The following is a 19,551-nucleotide window of genomic DNA, read 5'->3' as shown; positions in this document are numbered from 1 at the left end:
CAAGACTCAACGGTTGTATGGCCTCCCCTCAAATTCCCTCCTGGTCATACTCACTCCAACCCTTCGCCTGGGCAACCACTGAGCTATTCTTTACCCATATAGAAGTTGACAGACTTTTTCTGGAAAGGGTCACGGAGAAAACATTGTAAGGTGTGTGGGCTGTCTCGCCTGTCACAGCTGTGGACTGTGGCACTGTAGTAGACACGCTGTGTATGGGCGGGCGGGAGGGAGTCCGGCTGCATGTCAGAGGCTTCGGTTCCGGACGCTGAAATTTGGATCGTAGCATCTTCATGAAGCATGAAATGTTCTTTGGATCTTCTTGAAACATTTAAGAATGTAAATAATGTAAAAGCCATTCTTAAGCTTACAGGCTGTACGGAAAGGCAGTGGGTTGGCCCTGGCTCCCAGACCGGTTTGCTGACCTGCCTTCCCATGTCGGTGGAACTCGGTACAGCTTTTGTTTGGTGACACAGAACGCCAGGGAGATTCACGTTACCGCAGGCCCCACTCCTTCCTGCTGAGTAGGCTCCCATGGTACGGCTTTAGAGAAGTGTGTTTCTCCCACTATAATCGACAAATAATTCCCACTTTGGGTTTCCAGTGTTGATGATCACAGGTAAAGCCCTAGAAACATTCGTGTACAGGTTTTGTGTGAACAAAGGATGTCCACTTGGACATGCTTGAGTATATGCTGAGGAGTGGAATTGTGTATTGAAGTCCGTAAGAAACTGCCAAACTTCAGCGGCGCTACCGTTCTGCATTCCCACCAGCAGTAAAGTTCAAGTTTCGGCTGCTCTGCATCATCTGCAAAATTGGTAGTTTTTTGTTTTAATTTTAGCCATTTTCATTGGGGTAGGCTTTAATTTTGCATTTCTGTAATGACAAATGTAGAGCACCTTTTTTTTTATTTGCTTATTTACCGTATTTTTTTGGTTAAGTGTCCAAATCTTTTGCCCATCTTTTTTTATTGGGTTTTCTTTTTGTTGAGTCTTGAGAATTTTATGTCTTCTGAATACAGTCCCTTTGCTAGATTATGAGATTTGCAAATGTTTTCTCCCAGTCTGTTGCTTATCTTTTCCTTCTCTTGACAGTATCTTTCAAAGAACAGAAGTTATTATTTCTCTCTGAGAAGTTCTTAATTTTGAGGAAGTCCAGTTGATCAGTTTTTTCCTCTGGGGACCATGCTTTTCTTGTATCTAAAACCGTGTCATCAGTGCTCGCTTCGGCAGCACATACACTAAAGCTGTGTCATCAGACCCAAAGTTGCAAAGATCTTCTCTGCGTGTCTTAATTCTTTTAAGTAGGCTCCACGCCCTGCATGGAGCCCAGCGGGGGTGGGGGTGTGTGAGCCCCAGCCCTGAGACGGAGATCTGAGCTGAGATCAAGACTCAGACACTCAGGTGCCCTCTCTATTGTATTTCATTTTTGTTTCTGTTTAAGCAATTATTATTTTTATTTTTTTTTACACATCAGATGGGTAATGTGCCAAGGTCGGAACAAGGTTTGAGGGAGGCACATGTCACACAAGACTGTGAACACCCAGTCATCACGCTTATGAACTACAAAAGGATCTAAGCAATTATTTTTAAATCTTACCTTTTTAAATCCATGCATGGCCTCTAGTATGTGTGCCTCCAGTAACATGCTGCTGTGTAAGAAATCCCCAGAACAGTAGCGTTTCCTGCGTGTAGGCAGGTGCAGCATTCTTACCCCAACCTGGGCACTTTAGTTTTGGTTATCTAGGGAGGTTCCCTCCTTGGGTCCTTGAGCCACACGCCTGTCTGTTACAGTCCCTTGCTAACTGGTGTCTTCACCATCTCTAGAGCTGTTTTCCTCTTCTCTGCTGGTATCAGGTTACCAAGACATTTTATGAAGATTAATCTTTCCTAGTCAGAAATGTGAAAAGTAGCTGATTATTAAAGTGGTTACTGGGGGCCACACCTCTTCTAATATTGTGTACCTTTCCGTGTAATCCTCCCGTGAGCTTGTGAAGTGTCCATACTTTAAAAGAAGGGGATGGGCGCTCAGGCTACGGCATTGGTCCAGGGCATACCTAGGACGTGCTGGAACTGAGATTCAAACCTCAGACTGCCGTCTTCACGGGACCATGCAGCTCAAAAAAGAGCACTTGCCCCTCGTGCCGTGTGGGTACACTCTCACATGGCATTCAAGACCCTTCAACACTGATCTTAGTTAGCCCTTTGCAGCCTATTCTTCCTATGTGAACCTTCCATCCCTCCTGCTACTGGCTCCTTGTTGTCTGTGGGGCATAATATCCTCTAGTCAGGAGCTTTCTCTTCTGAAGTTTTCTCCTAATTCATTTAACACCATTGTATAGTTTCCTTAAGATTTGTTAGAGGGCGCCTGGGTGGCTCAGTGGGTTAAGGCCTCTGCCTTTGGCTCAGGTCATGATCTCAGGGTCCTGGGATCGAGCCCCGCATCGGGATCTCTGCTCAGCGGGGAGCCTGCTTCCTCCTGTCCCTGCCTACTTGTGATCTCTGTCAAATAAATAAATAAAATCTTCCAAAAAAAAAAAAAAAAAGATTTGTTAGAGAGAGAGAGAGCAAGCAGGGAGAGGGGGAGGGAGAGAAACTCAAGCTGACTCCCAGCTGAGCACGGAGCCCGTCTCGGCTCAACCTCACTCACCCTGAGAGCAGGACCTGAGCCAAAACCAGGAGTCGGACACCCAACCCATCAAGGCAGCAAGGTGCCTGCCATCATACAGTTTAATTAGACGGCAAGAATGTCACAAAGGGAGCCCATATGTATTAAGTAAAGACGTCATCGATCTCTCATCATATTCTTTCCATTTCGGCTAGCATGTCCCATGGCCAGTGGCACCGGGGTGCTGTGTGGGTTTTAGTTACTGAGAAGTACTGGGTCCTGGCTGTCTTAGGCAAGGGGTGGGGTGGGGTGGAAGAACTTCATTTTGTTAGAAAAAAACAAAGACCAGAACAAAATATACCAGAAATGTAAAGAATTACCTGTCAGTGTTGTGATTATACATGATTTAAAATTTCGTCTTCATGTTCATCTGAATTGTCACATTCTCTGTAATTAATACATACTATTAAAAATCAGGAAATCGCTTTCAGCAAGAACAAAGAGTTGGCCTGCTTTACCAACAGGGTTCATGCACCCTAGGGTTTTCAGCCATTTTTTGGCTTAAGTCCAACCCTCCTTTCCCAACAGCACACACTTTTCACAGTGCAGAGGTGCACAGTGGTTACCGACAGCCCAGCGTGAGGCCACCAGGGACTGCAGAGCGGTAGGAGTACGTGTAACCCCAGCCTGGGCGGAGGGAGTCGTGCCCCATCAGGATGCGAACCCTCGTGGCTGCTCAAGTAGAAACACCCCGTCCTCCTAGATACCACTTTTTTCTAATTCATTCCTCTGGTTTTCAGGGAGTAATGCCCAGCTCTTCTGAACACACAGTTCAAGGAATAGGTCGGGTACTTGCAGACCAGGCTTCTAGACATCCATCCTGGAGGGCAGCCCCCCACCCCTCCCCCCCGGCCCCGGAAGCCTGGATTCTTCTCTTCACCTGTACAGAAGGAAGTACCCAAATCAATCTGCAAATAACTGAAGATCTTGGGGACAGGCAGCTGTAAATACGAGGAATTTTATTTTATTTTTTGCTGACATACTATGAGGCAAAACAAAATTGACACCATACAAAATAACTTTATAAAATATCATTCACATCATATTTTATCAGATTTACAGCATTCTGTGCATGTTAAGGGTTATGTAAGGAGGTGAAAAAACACTATGCCAAACTTTAGTATTAGTTTATATACACACGGTAAGAAACAAAACAAGTAACTGTTAGGTTTTCCATGACTTTATTGCAAAAATAGTGCAAACTACTTAACCTAGTAAGCTGTAAGACAAACTCGAAAGGACCCAGCGAAGCTCAAACACGACAATAGATGCTCCGTGTCTCAGCCTTTAGCTCTCTGCACCAGTTCTACCGTTCGTGAGTCCAGACCACTCCCCGGCAGCTGGGTGCGGGCGAGTGCTGGGGATGGCGGAGCACGGAGACCGGCTCCTCCTCGGAGACCAGAGCCATCCGGCTGCCTGAGGCCGGGGATCCCCTGAGGCTCATGCTACTTACTCAATGGCAATTCTGTGAGGTCTGTGTTGAAAACATTCAGATGCCATCGTGTCTAAGTCCAACCTTAGGAAGAAGTTCTCCAAACCTCTTGATGACATGGTGAAAAGAATTAAGAAAGCAGCATGAACAGAAAGGACTGGGAACATTATTGTCTGCTTGCACACACGGTACCCTTTTTCTCAGGTATATTTGGGTAAAGTAGTATTCTACTGGTGGGCAACCTTTGAACCAGATACTGAAGGTAAAAAGACTAAAACAAAGGATACTGTATCCAGACAAGAGTAACTTTAAAATTTCTTTCAACAGTCTATAGGGGTCCAAAAAGCATAGATCTAAAAACAAAATAAGAGCAAAACAAAATGCTACATATAAAAGCTAAAGAAACAAAATGCAGCATATTCAGGTTCTTTTTCTTGAGGTACCTATATAAATTTCATCCCCTGCCCCAAAGTACTCTTGTTAGGTCAAAGAACAAAATGCTGACTGGTGAGCCGACCGCGGGGCACTCGTCACTACCGAGAAAGTGCAACAATGCGGATCTGTGTATGCAGCATACGAGAGGGGGCGAGTCTGCGAACGGGGCTCAAGCACTGACCCGACGGGCGCGCGACAGGGAAAAGCACTCAACTAGAAGCAGCCCATGTTCCAAGATCCTACAGCAAAAAGCCTCCCAAATCGACTTTCAGAGTTTTGCCACTAAGGAATGTTGGTTCTCTTGTAAAATTCAGAGATCTCTTTAAAATAGTAAAACTATGTACTACAGGAAAGAGCCCTACTGGTTATTTCTTATTGGTATAAAATCAAATTCTTAAGACTCCAAAATATTGTGTTACCTCCAAAGAATTAAGTTAAAAAAGATCACCAGAGTAGGAAAAGTCTAGAATTGTAAACTGCCAAATATAAAAGCGTGGAAAGTCATCCATCTCCTGCCTTCGTGCCTCACCTGCCAGAAAGCTTGCCCGACTCACGGCGACCCCGGGGGCCTGCTGCTGAGTGCAGGCCTCCCCCGTTTCCAGCTGGCGCCTGCACCCCCAACCCCTCCGGCTGCCCGCGGGCACCAGCACCTCCACCAGGAGAGGTGGGCTCGCGGCAAACAAACGTACACGGTTCGCCAGGGGAAGACGGGGGCGCTGATGGCCGAACCTGCCGCGGGAAGGGTGCGCGCGAGCTGTTCGCGGCTGCCCCTTCATTGGCACAAAGAATGAAGAGAGGGCTGTTGGTATATGCATAGAAAGTTTGGAATTTGTTTGTAAAATGTTAATTTGCTCTTGGACACCATTTCTTTTCACAAGAGGGCAGTTGGGATTTTAACAGACGTGACTAGCTGGCTGGGGGAACCTATCCAAGTCCACGGGCAATTGGGCTTTTCTCCCCACCTGCAATAGGAAAGTATTTCATTTTATACTGATTTTTCCCCCAATGCATTAGGATTCAACACAAAAGGCACAAAATAAATAAGACTATTATTAAATAAACGGAAATTATGATTTCAAGCTTTGTGTGGCGTTCTAGCTTGCTGTTTGGTTACTTTTTCCAATTTAATTTGACAGACTTAGTAAATAGCACCCAACTGTTTAACTGAGGTAGATCCACATTGTAAAGAAAGCTGGGTCCCCTCCTTTTACGTCTAAATTTAAGATGCTTTTACAAAACCCAAAATCCATAGAATCCTATGCAGAAGCGATGGCAGGCCGCACTACCTGAAGAGACCTCAGAACGTGAGCAGGGTAGCAAGGAATATTTATGCCCAATCACACTCTCCATCGGCCACAGATAAATCTCAGACTGGAGGGAAAAAAACCAAACCTTTAAAAGTAACCCTGAAAAAGTCTCTCGACTTTCAGAATAGGTCTTCTTGACTGACTGCACAGAAATGCACAATGGTCCGTTTTCATCAAGCAGCGGTAACAGCCAAGCCGGACCAGAGTGCGAACGAGAAGAGCGAGCGAGCGAGAGCTCTGGATCACTGGGAGTTTCCCTTTGTAACCCTGGAGAAAGACGGCTTGATACAGCATCTTGATGGGAACAGTTTAAACTCACTGCCTGCTATTTTTGCATACTCTGAAACTTACAATTGTAACATCTGATTAAGGCTTGAGTTACAGTGGCGCCACCACCTAGCGTCATGTAGGCATTGGACATCCTCAACACGGAATGGTACAGAACGAGAGACAAGGACGGAAGCCTCAGAAGTGTATTTAGCAAGTACTGTAGTTTTATAACGAGTTGTACAGTTCATGTAGCAAATGGGAAGTTATACAGAGAGGCCAATGTATAGAAACCTAGTTCATACAGGAACTTCCAATCTCCAAAACAGCACCGCACGGTTTCTTCACAAGCACAGGACGCGGTCGCGAGCAGCCGGCCACGCAGCCACTGGCAAGTCCACGGCAGGTGCGCACGGCACCGCCTCACCGGCGCCCTTGGAGCCGCGCAGCTTCTTAGGAAACAGTAAACTTTCAATGGTCACAACACATTTTGATTCAAAATATCTTCTAAACTGTTATATCGTGGGGGAAATGGAGACGGGCAAGATCCATCTAGGAACTTCTGAATTCATTTTTGGTTCTTTTTCAATTATTTTATAAAAATAAAATGAAACTAGAAAAGTTGATAAAACTCAGGGTTAAAAGCCCTCAATGTGTATCAGGTAAGTCGTCTGCAGTGTACCAGAGGTAAGACAAACCTGCATGTAGACACTACATTCTTTTCTTGTATTTAATGAGTAGCCACTTTGCTGCACAGAAACTTACAATTATTCTCTTAAAACTTTTTAAAAAAGTAAAAACTCACTCGCCTCTACAGTTATAAAACATGAATTCATACCTTCAACAACTACATTAAAATCTACTATCAAACTCAGGACTCAAATTTCAGTTTAGTGCTCAACTCTACGTACTTTCAGGATTTTGGTCGTGTGTATGTTTGGCTTTGAAGAGGAACCAAAATTAGCGATGTGCCGTGCCCTCTGCGGCCAGCACCTCCACCGAGGGAAAGATGTTTGCCTTTCAAAATGGAGAGAAGGTGGAAGGAAGGACCAAGAGGAGTCGCCAAGGGTGAGTTTCCACGCATTTTTAAAGTAAACAATATTGGATTATTTCCCCCACTTAAAAGCAATAAAATCATCCCTTGACAGGGACACCTCCTGACCCTTCATGGGTAAGGGTGGTTTTTTGTTTTGTTTTGTTTTGTTTATTAAATTAGACCATCAGCCAAGAAACTGCTCAAAGTTGGCTTGGAAAAGTGAAGAGATCAAAACCGTGTCTTCGGCATGTCACAGAGGGCAGTCCCCCGCGCGCCGCTCACCCACCCAGCAGCTTCCCCGCGCGGCACAGAGCAGAGCGGCAGGAACGGGAAGCGCCCCCAAACAAGGACAGGGGGACTGACTAGCACCTTATGTCTGAGGACTCCACACGCAACTCAGAGACACGACTCCGGTTCCTCTTCTAAAAACCTAGTTCCAGGACACAGAATCTGCTTGGCGAGTGACACTGAGGACAAAACCACCAGGTTCTGCTGATGGCCACGGGCCATGCCCGACAACAAGAGATGGATCTTACGCTGATTTCCTGGAATCCCAATGGACGTGGACTTGGGAAGGAAGTCCCGGGACTACGAGAACCTCACGTTGTCCGACACGAGATAGAGTGCTGGCATCACAGTTTACCGAATCGGGAGCTGAGGAGCGGACCGGCTTCAAAGGCAGCAGGTCAACGACTGACTAGTGGAACAGTACAGGCTTACTTCCCACTAAAAACACAGCCCCAGTGTGACTCCAAAAGGACACTGAGGACTGGACGTTAAAGGCACAGAGGCTGAGACTGGGTCTTCCAGAACACGCTCAGTCTGGTACCAGTGGAGACCAGAGGAAAGCCTGGGGCCACCTGCTTCCAGGGTCCGAGGGACCTGCTCCCCCCTGTTCCCCCGGGATTGTTCCCGCAGTCTCCGGAGTTCCCAGGAGCCTTGGCTCCCCAGTGCGAGAACCTAGTTCTGCCAGGTGGGGCCAAGGAGCCGAGCAGTCAGCCTGCATCGCACCCCCTCTCCCGGTTGTGTGGGGTGTGCTTGGGATCAACTCAGGGTTTTAAGGACCTTGATTCAGAAGTTACTTAACGGAGGGCAGCCTCAACATCTAGTTCCTGGAGACACTTGAGGGTGAAGAGTTAATATTTGGTGTTTTAGCTTTAACTCTGAACCACTCAAATCCAAGGAGGTTGTAAATAGAAGACAATTCAGCTTCCTCCCACCCCCGCAAACAAGGGGTGGGTCTCATCCCACCAAGGGCATTTAAAGATGTTAACACATCTACATTCTTCACATCAGCCAATAAGAGAAAAGTGTTAACAAAAGCACCAGTAATCTTCAGTTCCCTCTTTTCAAATAATTTTTCACGAATGCAAAAACGATGCAAGAGGCCTACCCCAGGATTCTGGAGACTGGGATGCAAAAAGCTGATGGGTAGGTCTGAGTTCAAGAGTTCATGTCACTGAATCAAGGAGAGAGCCACTGTGCAGTGTCCCCAGACATACCCTGAATGGGATTTGGGTTAAAAATGAGGCCAGCCCAGAGCACCCGAGTAGTTCCAGAAGCAGATCAGCAGATGTTGTGGAGACCCACCCTACACATCCGGGCATCCTGGGTGGGATGCTATCGACAAACACAGTCACCGCAGAAGTACAGAACATTTTTAGAAAGACCGCAAAGGACACTTAGCTCTTTCAGAAGTAAAGCACGCCATGTAGCATGAAACCCAAAACAACTTTGCTGAAGGCAAAAACTTGCAGGTAATGTTATATTTGGAACCTCTCTGGGCCAAGGTCAGTGTCTGACGAATGTCCAGTGAGACAGCAGAGCAACCTCTGCACACCCAGATGTCTCCAACTGCAAAACCACCTGCCCGTCCCTCGGGGATTTAAGAGCAAACGGATGGAGGCGTTCTGGAGCAAATTCGAACCTTCCAAAGATGAGAGAACGCAGACAACCTAAAGACAAGACATGAAGAAGGCAGAGGGTGACACCGGCGGACCCACACACAGTGCGTGGGGTAGGGACATTCTGACAGCAAAGTGGTTACTCACGAGGAGGGGTATTCTGAGCTAATGGTCTGTCTCGGGGCGACTGCCCGTAAGTCAGCCTCCGAGGACCCAGGGTGCCGGCAGTGGGAACTCCTACTTCAGTGCTGGCTGCGGACCCTGTGTTCCTTTCAAACAAAGGGCCTTGGACTTGAACAGAACATTAGATCACGGTTAAGTAGGGAGAGAGAGCAACTCAAGGTTCCAAAGTCAAAGGTCAGCTACAACTGTGTGGTTTTTTGAAACCACACAGCCACTTTAGACGCATTATTTGCACGAGAGTCGGTGTTTCAGCACCTTCGTGATTTCAGAGTGTATAAAAGGGACAAGGGAGCAGAGGAGGCATTTTCCACCCGTTCATGAGTAAAGCAGAGAAGAAAGTGCTTTCTTACAGGGAAGTGGAGGGCCAGGCAGGACAGCTGGCCGTTTCAAGGTTCCCCCACCCACGGCCCTGCATGGAGATGCTCCCAGCAGCCCAACAGGACCATGCGGGAGGCTTTTCCATCTTCTTCACTCTGGCTGCTTAGAGCCCCACACTACAGAGTTGGGCAGCCCCGAGAAGACCCCGGTGCACCTCTGATGCCTCCGAGGGGGAGTGGGGGACTGCCCTCAGGTCACAGTATGGCACACACATTTTCAAGCCAGAACTGAAGAGAGAGATGGTCACCATTCAGTTTTTACAGGCAACATTTTGGCTATTTTCAGTGTGGATAGCTACGCATAAGAGCAAACATGAACCTATGGAGAATTCAGAGGTAGCCTTTATCTGCATTTATTTATTTTTTAAACTAAAAGGTATGTAGAAACCACCCTCTGTAGTGATTTGGCTAAGCCAATACATTCACTTTTGACAATAAAATGGCAAAACGTAACCAAAGAAAAGCATCAGGGAGGGACCACGATGGCGTCAGCGCTCCACGAGCAGTTCGGGTCTGACTCTGGCTAGCCTGACCGCAAACAGGGGCACACGGTGGGCTTGAGCACGTGCTTCTAATCTAGCAAAAACCACCAGGCCTGGCTTTCAGGTCTCGCTAGCCTCTATGGGTGAAGCCGCAAATGACACTTCAGACACACACCACAGTGATCTCATGGCTTCAGGATGACGGCTGGACCGGAGCGAAGCGAGGGGGCCCTCGCGGGGCCGTTCACACGGGCCGCACAGACGCCGCCTACCCAGGCCGCCCGGTGCTGGAGGGGACTGGAAGGAGACGCGTTCAGAAGCCACCGAAAACCACAAGGAGTTAAACAGACCAAAAAAGTGTTCACGGGATTTGTAATGCAGCCTTTAAAATCCAATCTTCAGACCTCAAGGGGAGAGCAGACTCTCCTTTCAACCGATTGCGAACTTCCCTTCTGAGAAACGAGAACATGAGGGTCCTTTGTCCTTCATGAACGGTCCACAGACACGCGGCTACGGAGGCAGAGCGGAGCCCGCACGGCTGCGACACGGAATACTGAGAACACGGCGGTCCCCGCGACAGAGCGGCGTGCTGTGTCCGCGTCATTTGTTGCTAACCTAAATCTATTTACAGTCATTTCAAGCAAGTACAGCAGATGCAAACTTGGACACAATAAAAAGGAAGTTGTCAAAAAAATCAGTGCAATTATCCGGAGCTGAAAATTTTCCTTACAAAAGAGTCCGCATGTGTGTGTCACACAGACAGCCCCGTCAGAGAGCACACGCGCACCGCATCTACACGGGAAACACGTCACCGCAGCCGAGCCTGCGGGCAGGGCCGCTCGAGAGAAGCTTGTCGGTTACTTTGGGGAAGGGCTTAAAACATAAATAAAAACACTTGCATTCTCAAAGTGAGGCGCACAAACACTGCAGAAGTTTCTGTTCACTGTACGTCCCTTCCTCGTGAGCGTGAGAGAGGAGTCAGGTCACAGGGAGATCGCTATGGCTTCTCTGGGCCACGGGATTGTCCTCTGTCTGGATTGTGTCAGCTTCTAAAGCTCCTCCCAATGTAACTGCCTTAGGTATAGGAAAATGCCCGGGAAAAATCCTTTTAACTGTCCACCAGCTCACAGTCCCGCTGAAGGAGTATATCCAGACCCTGACGGCTCCGGAACAAGCCAAGTGCTTCTGTGACGACGACCAGCCACCGAGAGAAGCCGTCCCAGCCCCCCAGGCCCCGGAGACAGTGTGGGTTCCAGCTACTGCAGGACGCGTGGCTGGTCTACCCTTAGCATATCGTATCAAATATAGAATTTGACTGAAAAACTGCCTTGTAAAAATAAAATTTAAATCACCCTGCAGATCAATGTAAAATTACATTGCCGCATATATAAGAAAAACAATTCATCCAGAAAAATTACATTTGTGGTTTTCAAAAATAAATTATCCGGCAAACATGCAGGTAAACATTAGGCAATTTATAAAAGTTGGGGAAAATAATTTCTATCATATCCATCAGGTACCATGTGCACTGGGGATATCCACATCGGCCAAATCGAACCAGAGCAGAAAGAAAAAAAATAAATAGCAACATTTGCATTTAACGACGATAAAAATAACATATAATATAACATCAGTAAACCCCCCACCCCCCAAGCCCTGCTGTAGGAACTGAACTCAACTGTCTTTTCCGAAGAGCACTCCGTAACCAGGGTGAACGGCAGTGACAGCAGTGACCACGGCCGACCTCCCGGATCGCGGACCTCCCTCCGCTCCGGCCGCGTCCCTCTCGGGCCAGCCCGCCCAGTGGCCAGGGGTCGCCTGTGGCTCTAGAGTGCAAACATTCATCCAAGGGAGTGTGACAACACTACCAAAAAGCAACGTCACCTTACAATGTCAAAGCAGACCCCACAATGTTGTCGCACAAGTGTGTATGTGAAGACTTCGCAAAACCAAAACCAAACAATCCCTTTCAGAAAGTACAGGTATGCCCAGTTTTACAAAAAGGTATCGGAACTAGGGAAGTCTGATCTCGGAGAACACGGACAGGACGGACTCTCAGGGTCACCAAAGGGCGCTTCCACACACGGCGGCCATCCGCGGCTCCCCTGGGCTTCCTTCATTGCTCTGTCACTGGGGCGACGGTGGAGCGGACAGAACGGACAGTGAGGAAGGGCTGGGAAGGGTCCTTCTTCTTCAAGTGACATTTAAAATCGACTAGGAGACTACCAGTATGAGAGTCTGACCAGGAGACATCTTTTTAAAGAGATGAGAGAAATCCCAGTTTTTCTTTTAAATGAATCCAGGTTTCTACACCATAATTTTCACATTCAGTTTGCTTAAAGCAAGGCACACCTTACTTAACAGCGGGGGCAGGGCAAAGCGGGCACACAGACACCTCTCACCTCTGTGAGGGCCCCAAGCCTCGGGCGACCCTAGGAGCCGGGGAGCCCTGTCAGGGCCATGCGGGCCGAGGGAGCCCTTGGGGTGGGAGTAAGCGTCGTCAGAGACGGGCAAGGGCCCCTTTTGGCTTCCTCGGGAACAGGGCTCAGACTTAGTCTACTGAACTTTGAGGTTTTATGCTGTCTCAAAATTTATCCTAATAATGGGGGGACTGGTAGAAATTTGGGAAACCAGTTATTTACCTGAGAAATTGTAACTACAGCCATTTGAATTCTGAATCATCAGATGTGTACAAAGGTATGCAGCTTACCTAGCTGGAGACGTTTGGTCTATTAATGCTTTTAGTATTAAAAGTTTTATAAAACAAGCACAGGGCTATAAAAAGTACCCTTCTCAAAGGACTTTGGCCCACTAAAAGGAAAACCCCTCCTTCAAAATAATAAAACACATTTTAGGTCTAATCTTCCACCAGCCCGCGATCTCTCCTGGGTATTAGCTAAGTCCGCCTACGCTGCCCCACGGCTCCTCCCTGCTGGGCCCCCGGGGCTCGGGGGAGAGGATCCCTCTGACTTCAGGCAGCCCCGGAGCCTCGGCTGACGGTATAAAATACAGACGCCCAGCCCCAGCCCTGGAGAGCCAGATCCGGGAGTCTGCATCTTCCGCGAGCACCAGCAGCGGCCCGACCGCCAGGACCCTGCTGCAAGGAGCAGAAACACACCTTTGAGACACATGGTTCCAGATGATCCTAAAAACGGCTGAAAACTAACCTAATTTCAGATTCCGAAAGTGTATTAGTGAAAAGATTTCCTCCTTAGCTTGAATGCTCTGGGAATTTAAGCCAAGAGTGTATCGGCATTCTTCTGGAAAGAGGAGAAAGTGCCAATTGCCAATAAGACGACAGGGAATTGCAACATTTCTTAGAGCAGAGGCTTCTGTTCATTTTAAAAAGACCAAAAAAAAAAAAAAAGAGAGAGAAAGGAAAAGGAAAAAAAACAACAACCAACCAAACCCCAAAACAAGAAAGATACAGCAAGAAGAGGCTAACGCCGTCAGTAAGACACGCACACGCACACGCACTCTGAGTACTTATCCTCACAAATAATAGTCGCCCCTTTGTCATCGCCGCCCAAACCTAGGCGAGTGCCCGGCACACTCTGCCCGGTGCCCCGCCCGGCCGCGCCCCAGAGCCCGCAGACCGGAAACAGAGGTGGGCGCTTTCTCCAGCGCAGGGCGCCCCCGGGGCCCTTGCTCCCCGCAGGGCCAGAGGTAAGTGTCGGGCTGGGCTTGGGGAGGCCCTCAGCAGGGAGAAGGAAACCGACAGAGCACAAAGCAGCACGAGGGAAAGGCGCGTCTCCTTCCCAGAACCTCTACATTAAATGTGGACTTTTTTTTTTTTTTTTTTTTTTTTTACATCGTCTACAAGGACCAATAGCCCACTGAGCACAAACAGAGTTGTCCATTGTTACCTTTCCAAGTGGTCCATGGCATCACGCTTAGTGCAACGGTCTCTAGACGGGCAAAGCACGTCTGGGGCCCAGGACGCCAATCTCTTCTGCCGGCTTTGCAGTCAGCCACCTCCAAGGGCGGGGGCTTGCCGCCAACCGCCAGCCCTCTGCGCCTTTCAGTGCATAGATCCTACGAAACTCATCTAACAGAACCAAACACAGAGAGAGGGACACTCTGACACAAGGACTGGCTTCCCAGGAATGGAAGAAAATACATTCCATTTGTGCTTAATCGGCTGAGCAACACGGGGGACAGGAGGTGGGGCAGGGCCGCTGTGCCCGTGCCCAGTCCTCCCACAGGTACAGGCTACGCAGGCTACGTGGGGGGGGACGGCGGGTGGCGGTCACACTGACTCAGCTGCTTACTCCCGTACGTCAGCACTGAGAACCACAGGCGGTGGTCCAGCCTCCAGGCTCCACAACACTCTTGATATGGTGAACAGATCACAAGAAGCACCCCGTAGTCAATAAAATGAAAAAACAGCATCTATCTATCACATTAATACTGCAAACCAGATATATATATTTTTTCTCTTACATTAAAGACATAACAGTGAAAAAGGATTGTACTGTATTTATCACCACAGACCCGTATTCTTTAGAAACTTTGGAAAATAAATGTCACAGTCCTGTAGGACAAATCTTATGATTAGACTGTCGGCATATTGTCTTTTTTTCTTTTTTTAAATAAATTTTTATTAAAATGGCACTTGTCTGCCAATCTCTCTGGACCTAGAAATGCTGTAAACACACACGGCCCATCTTCTGCCCCGCTCCTTATTTCAAGCTGAGTGAGAGGTGGGCGGTGGCGGGATTAGACACCCGTGGGCGCCTCGGCGGGCCACCTGCCCTCGGTCCTGAACAGCGGGTGGCAGCCCTGTCAGGAACGCGCTCGAATCACTCGGACATAGCGCTGGTGGCCACCTCAGAATGCTCAAGGCTTTAAAACCACAGCCGTGCTCTGTGTCACTTTCACTCTCTGAGAACGTTCACAGCTAGTTTGAGCCCATCAATTTCATAGAGAATCATGTTAAAAACAAGTAAATTGAATGACCAAATAAATTAAAAATGTTTTAAAGCCCTGAGTTCATAGACTGGTTTTAGGAGATTTTTAGGAAACACGGGACTCTATTTTAATAAGCAGCTTATAGATTTTGGCAAACCATATTTCCTACGACAATGGGGTCTCATACAGGTCTGCAGTTCAAAATCCAAGTTTGAAATCTGGGACAGAAGGCATTCTGGAAAATGGAGAATCTACTAAAATCAATGACGTCTCATGTTCGATGCTGGCTGTCACGGAAGGGCTGGGCATCTGTTGGTCTGAGTGTAGCTGGTCTCATGTGAATCCAACTCGGTACACAATCGTAAACACTAAAACACGTCAAGCAAAGTACATGGTGCGCAGGGTGTCCTGATGAACCTGGACGGCCTTCGCCAACGCTTGATGGTCTCGTCCATTACTCTGCCCGGAGGTATGGCTTCCTTCGGCACTGTGGGGACGGGAGGACAGAGAGAGAGAGAGAGTGCAGCCCTTAATGCACCTCGAGGCACCGGCTGTCTGGGGAGGCAGCCACAGAGCTACCAGGTGGTGAGGACGCGGATGTCTTGGCATCTGCGTTACGCTTGGCTCCGGTCCCCAGGGCCCCCCTGTTTCCCAACCTAAAAATGCAGCTCCCAAAGCCGGTTTCAGGGGCAACCCCTGCCGTGCCCCTGGCCAGGAGAGGCCCACCACTCACCTGTCATGTTCTTTGTCCACCAGGTGGTACCTGGCCCGGAAGGCCACCAGGTGGGCGTAGTATGCTGGCGCCGGGATGGACACGGAGCGCGTGCAACGCACGTAGGTGTGACACAGCTGGTAGGTGAGAATCTGCAGCTCATCGGAAGAGAAACGATTGTCATCCCAAAGCACGTGATAGTGGGAAGGCCTGCTTGTTCCCTAAAAGCAGATCAGAGGATCAGAGGAGTGAATGTGCAAGCATGAAGTCCAAAACTCACCTACACAGGGCCCTGCTGAGAAGCCAGGCTTCGGTCCCCCACTCCGGACTACTCAGTGGGAGCTCAGGGACAAACACCCGTGGCCTCTTCACCGACACAGGCCAGGAGTCTTGAGGTGACAAGGGGTTACGGGGTGACCTTCCCCGGACATCCCGCTAGTGTGTGTAGCAGGACACAAGGCTGAACCCCGCGAAGCGGGAAGTTGATTTGGAGTCAGCCTCTCTGTCCCAGGCCACAGCTCCCGAGGCCGCATCACCGCTCAGCTCTCAGCTCGCTCACTGAGCTCCGAGCGCATGGCACGGCCCTGGGGCCCCACCACCATACCTGGCCTTTGCACCCACTAACCCTCACCTGTTCCCTGGCCCCCTGCCCACCTCCCCTACCTCGCCGCCGGGAGTGCCTTGCGTGGGGCTTGTGCTCTGCGAGTATCTGCGGAGCATGCGGACCATGTCACAGGGACACCAAGATTGGGCAGCAGGGACCCTGGGTCCTTACCTGGATGCCAGCGTGGCTACACAGGTAGAAGTCAAACTCAGTCGGGTGGGTGATTTTCGTGTCCACAGTTGTGCCTGCTGGAATGTTTCCACTTTTCCCAACCTTCAGCAATACAGGAACCCGTTAGATACGTCCAGGGACAACAACAGAAAGCAAGCAAACCCATCATCAGCCTCACCCACGCCACCTTCAGATGCTGGCCCTTCCTGACCGTGGGTGGCCAGATCTTGCCGTCCTTAAGTTGGCTACACACTGACTGAGCACAACAGCACGAAAATAGAGCTTGACAAATAGCCCTACAAGTGAGCAAGTTCCTGTCCTACGAGGGCTGGGGTGCTTTTCCCCCCAGGTCTTGTAAGGTCCCAGGAAAGAAATGCAGGTGTCTTCCCTTCACTGAAGAACATGCACGTAGCGCTCGAAGGGCTCACTGTTGCTGCTGAGGGCACCGACAACGTACACATCTAAAACCGTGCACGACAGACACCCGGCGGGCCGCCACCCGTGCACAAGCACACCTGACATTCAAGGCGGACGAGCTAGACTGCCCAGAAGGCTCAGGAGCGCCCTGGCTGGCCCGCTGGCTCAGTCACCACCAACCAGAGGGCGCCCTCTCCATCCAGGAGGGCTCGCTGTCCCCCCACCCAGGCCGTCCGAGCAGCAGGGGGATGGGCTGGGCTACAGATGGTACCAAACCACTCAACTCTAAATGCACATTCTGGGAGCTACAGATGGTACCAAACCACTCAACTCTAAATGCACATTCTGGGATTGCAGAATCACCAAGCTCCCAGCTCCTGCTGCTGGGGCCGTGACAACGCGCAGGCTCTGGAGCCCAGCCGTGATCAGGAAGTCACTGACTTTTCAGCTCCGCAACTTCCACAGACACACACGCATGTGCGAGTCCCAGTCCCTCCTGGGCCTCTTTGGATTACTTCCTGTCAACCTTTCTCACACCTTCCAATGTTTAAAAGTCAAATATCTGAAAACGGTGCCTCCCCCGATTTAGACTTTATCATCCCTCGAGTACTTTCATTTCTCGCTACACATTTAAGTCTCCGTGAGCACGACAGTGTTACCGCACAGGTGTTCACGCAGGGCAGGTGTATCACATATCCTGCCACTTGCAGTTTTGCTCAATACGGACGACTCTGAGATGTATTCACGTGCTGGACAGTCTACCCTGCTCGTCGCTGGGCAGCACGCCAGCACAGGACTACATCACGATGCTTCCTCCTCTTAGTAGACGAAGTACTGCTATCAGAAACAACGCTGCAATGAACATTCGTCTACTTGTCTCCTTACACATACGCAGGTGGGCTTCTGCAGGGCTGCAGTCACCAGACTGCATCCGAGCTGAATGACCAGTCTGCACTCCCGTTGGAAGCACAGGACAGTCTTCGTAATAACACGTTTACTCTCTGCCAAGGACAACGCAAAGTGCTTGGGACCTTCCCAACACCCTCAGGAAGGTGCTCCCAGGAGGCCGACACCTGTGGCCACGTAGCCCAGATGCTGGGGGTAGACTGGCTCTAGACCCGTGCTCCTGACCACGGCCCAGCACCCACATCCTTGCCAACACTTGGCTGTTATCAGGATAACTCCATGAGTCCCCCCCTGACCCCCACCCCCATTACTTCCCATTCTCTAAAAAATTTTGTGTAAGATTATTCTTTGATAGTTTGGTAAAACTTGCCTATAAAAAATCTGCATAAACTTCACAAAATAAGCTAAAAAGTTTCTTCTTTTTTCCTATTCTCTGCCACACTTTAAGATCATCTATTCTTGAAGGCTTGGTGACACTTGCCTGTAAGGCTCCCTGGGCCTGATGCCTTTTGGAAAAGACGATTCGATTATCCTCCGGAGCTGGTTTTAGTAATTTCCCTGATTTCACAAACAACCACGTGTATCTATCTCTTCCCGTTCTTCTAATGTATCTATCAGCATAAAACTGTTAGCATCCCACGATGATTTAAGTAACACATCCCCCTTCTGGGGTCACAGACTCTTTTGGTTCTTAACATGGTTACGAGTATCGCCTTTTTTCCCTCCCTGAGTCTTGCTAGGTCTCTCTATCTTCAAAGAAGCAGGTTTCTTTTGTGTTCATCTGTTCAGTCTTCTTCATTATCTCCCATGGAGAGGGGCTGGGGTTTAGAAACAAGCTGACCCTGAGCCCGTGTGGCTCCTGGCGGGGCGGTTTACAGGCGGAAGCGGGAGGAAGCCTGAGCACACCGGCTCCTCGGCCTTCCCTGCACACCCAGGACCAGCAGCTCCTCGGTCCTTCCGGCCCCGTCGGCTCCCTGGCCGGTCCTGTCTCTCACCTCCCAGCGCACCCTGTCCTCTGCTCTCCAGGACAGCGCCAGCCACGCTGCACAGAGTCCGACACGAAATCTTCTTTTCATTCAGTCCTGGTTACTTTGTAGTTTTTATTCCCTTTGCATGCTTATTGCGTGTGCGACTTAGAAGTGAATTTAAAATTTCAGGTTTTCTTAAATGTCTTTTTCGTTCTGCTGATTTAAAGTCTAATTGTATGATTTAAAAAAAAAACAAAACGTGGTTTTCCCATAGATCTATTTCCAATAGATTTGGAAATCTCCCAAGATCTCCTTGTGACCAGGAACAAGGCGACTTTCATAAGCCTTCCACGTGAACGCGAGCGTCCGCGGCAGGACGCTCGCCAGGAGACCTGGCCTGGTCGCCCCCTCCCAGCGTCTGGCTTTCGGTCGCGCGTGCCTGCCCGCGTGTCTGACCGTGCTGTGTTAAAGCACGCCTCTCTGATGGAGGGTTTGTCACTTTCTCCTGGGAATTCTGTCTGGTTTTCGCTAGACGGTATTTTCTTCCTTTTACGTATTTTTAGGTCACGGCGTTAGGTGCGTCCAAGCCCAGGGCTGTTACATCTTCTTGGTGGATGGGACCCTGCGACTGTGACAAACTGCCCCGTTCTCTCACTACAGTCTGTATTTCGCCCTCGCTGTGCCTTCTCTGGTGTGGGGACCCGAGCAGCGGGAGGGCTGCTGGCTCTCAGGGGAGTGTCCCCTTCCCTGCGGGCACTGTCCCTTTTCACAGGCG

At 49.4% G+C, this 19,551-nt stretch overlaps 1 protein-coding gene across 3 annotated transcripts in view; it reads right to left on the bottom strand.

Annotated features, from left to right (window-relative positions):
• Positions 1-3,606: 3,606 nt before the first annotated feature.
• Positions 3,607-19,551, bottom strand: part of AGO2 (argonaute RISC catalytic component 2) — a 105,568-nt gene continuing 89,623 nt past the window's right edge. For 2 of the 3 annotated variants that reach the window (XM_082720694.1, XM_082720695.1), the window contains exons 17-19: positions 16,486-16,587; positions 15,732-15,931; positions 3,607-15,485 (exon numbers count right to left, since the gene is read on the bottom strand). In XM_082720694.1, the coding sequence (XP_082576820.1) occupies positions 15,377-15,485; positions 15,732-15,931; positions 16,486-16,587 (411 nt within the window). In that variant the 3' untranslated portion in view covers positions 3,607-15,376. Of the gene's footprint in view, positions 15,486-15,731; positions 15,932-15,990; positions 16,588-19,551 lie in introns of all 3 variants that reach the window. The other variant, XR_014308794.1, reaches the window with a different exon arrangement.

The sequence above is a fragment of the Mustela nivalis genome (assembly GCF_964662115.1).
Source record: "Mustela nivalis genome assembly, chromosome: 2".
In the NCBI taxonomy this organism is placed as follows: domain Eukaryota; kingdom Metazoa; phylum Chordata; class Mammalia; order Carnivora; family Mustelidae; genus Mustela; species Mustela nivalis.
The sequence above is the reverse complement of the archived record's forward strand: the minus strand, read 5'-3'. Positions and strand labels throughout refer to the sequence as shown.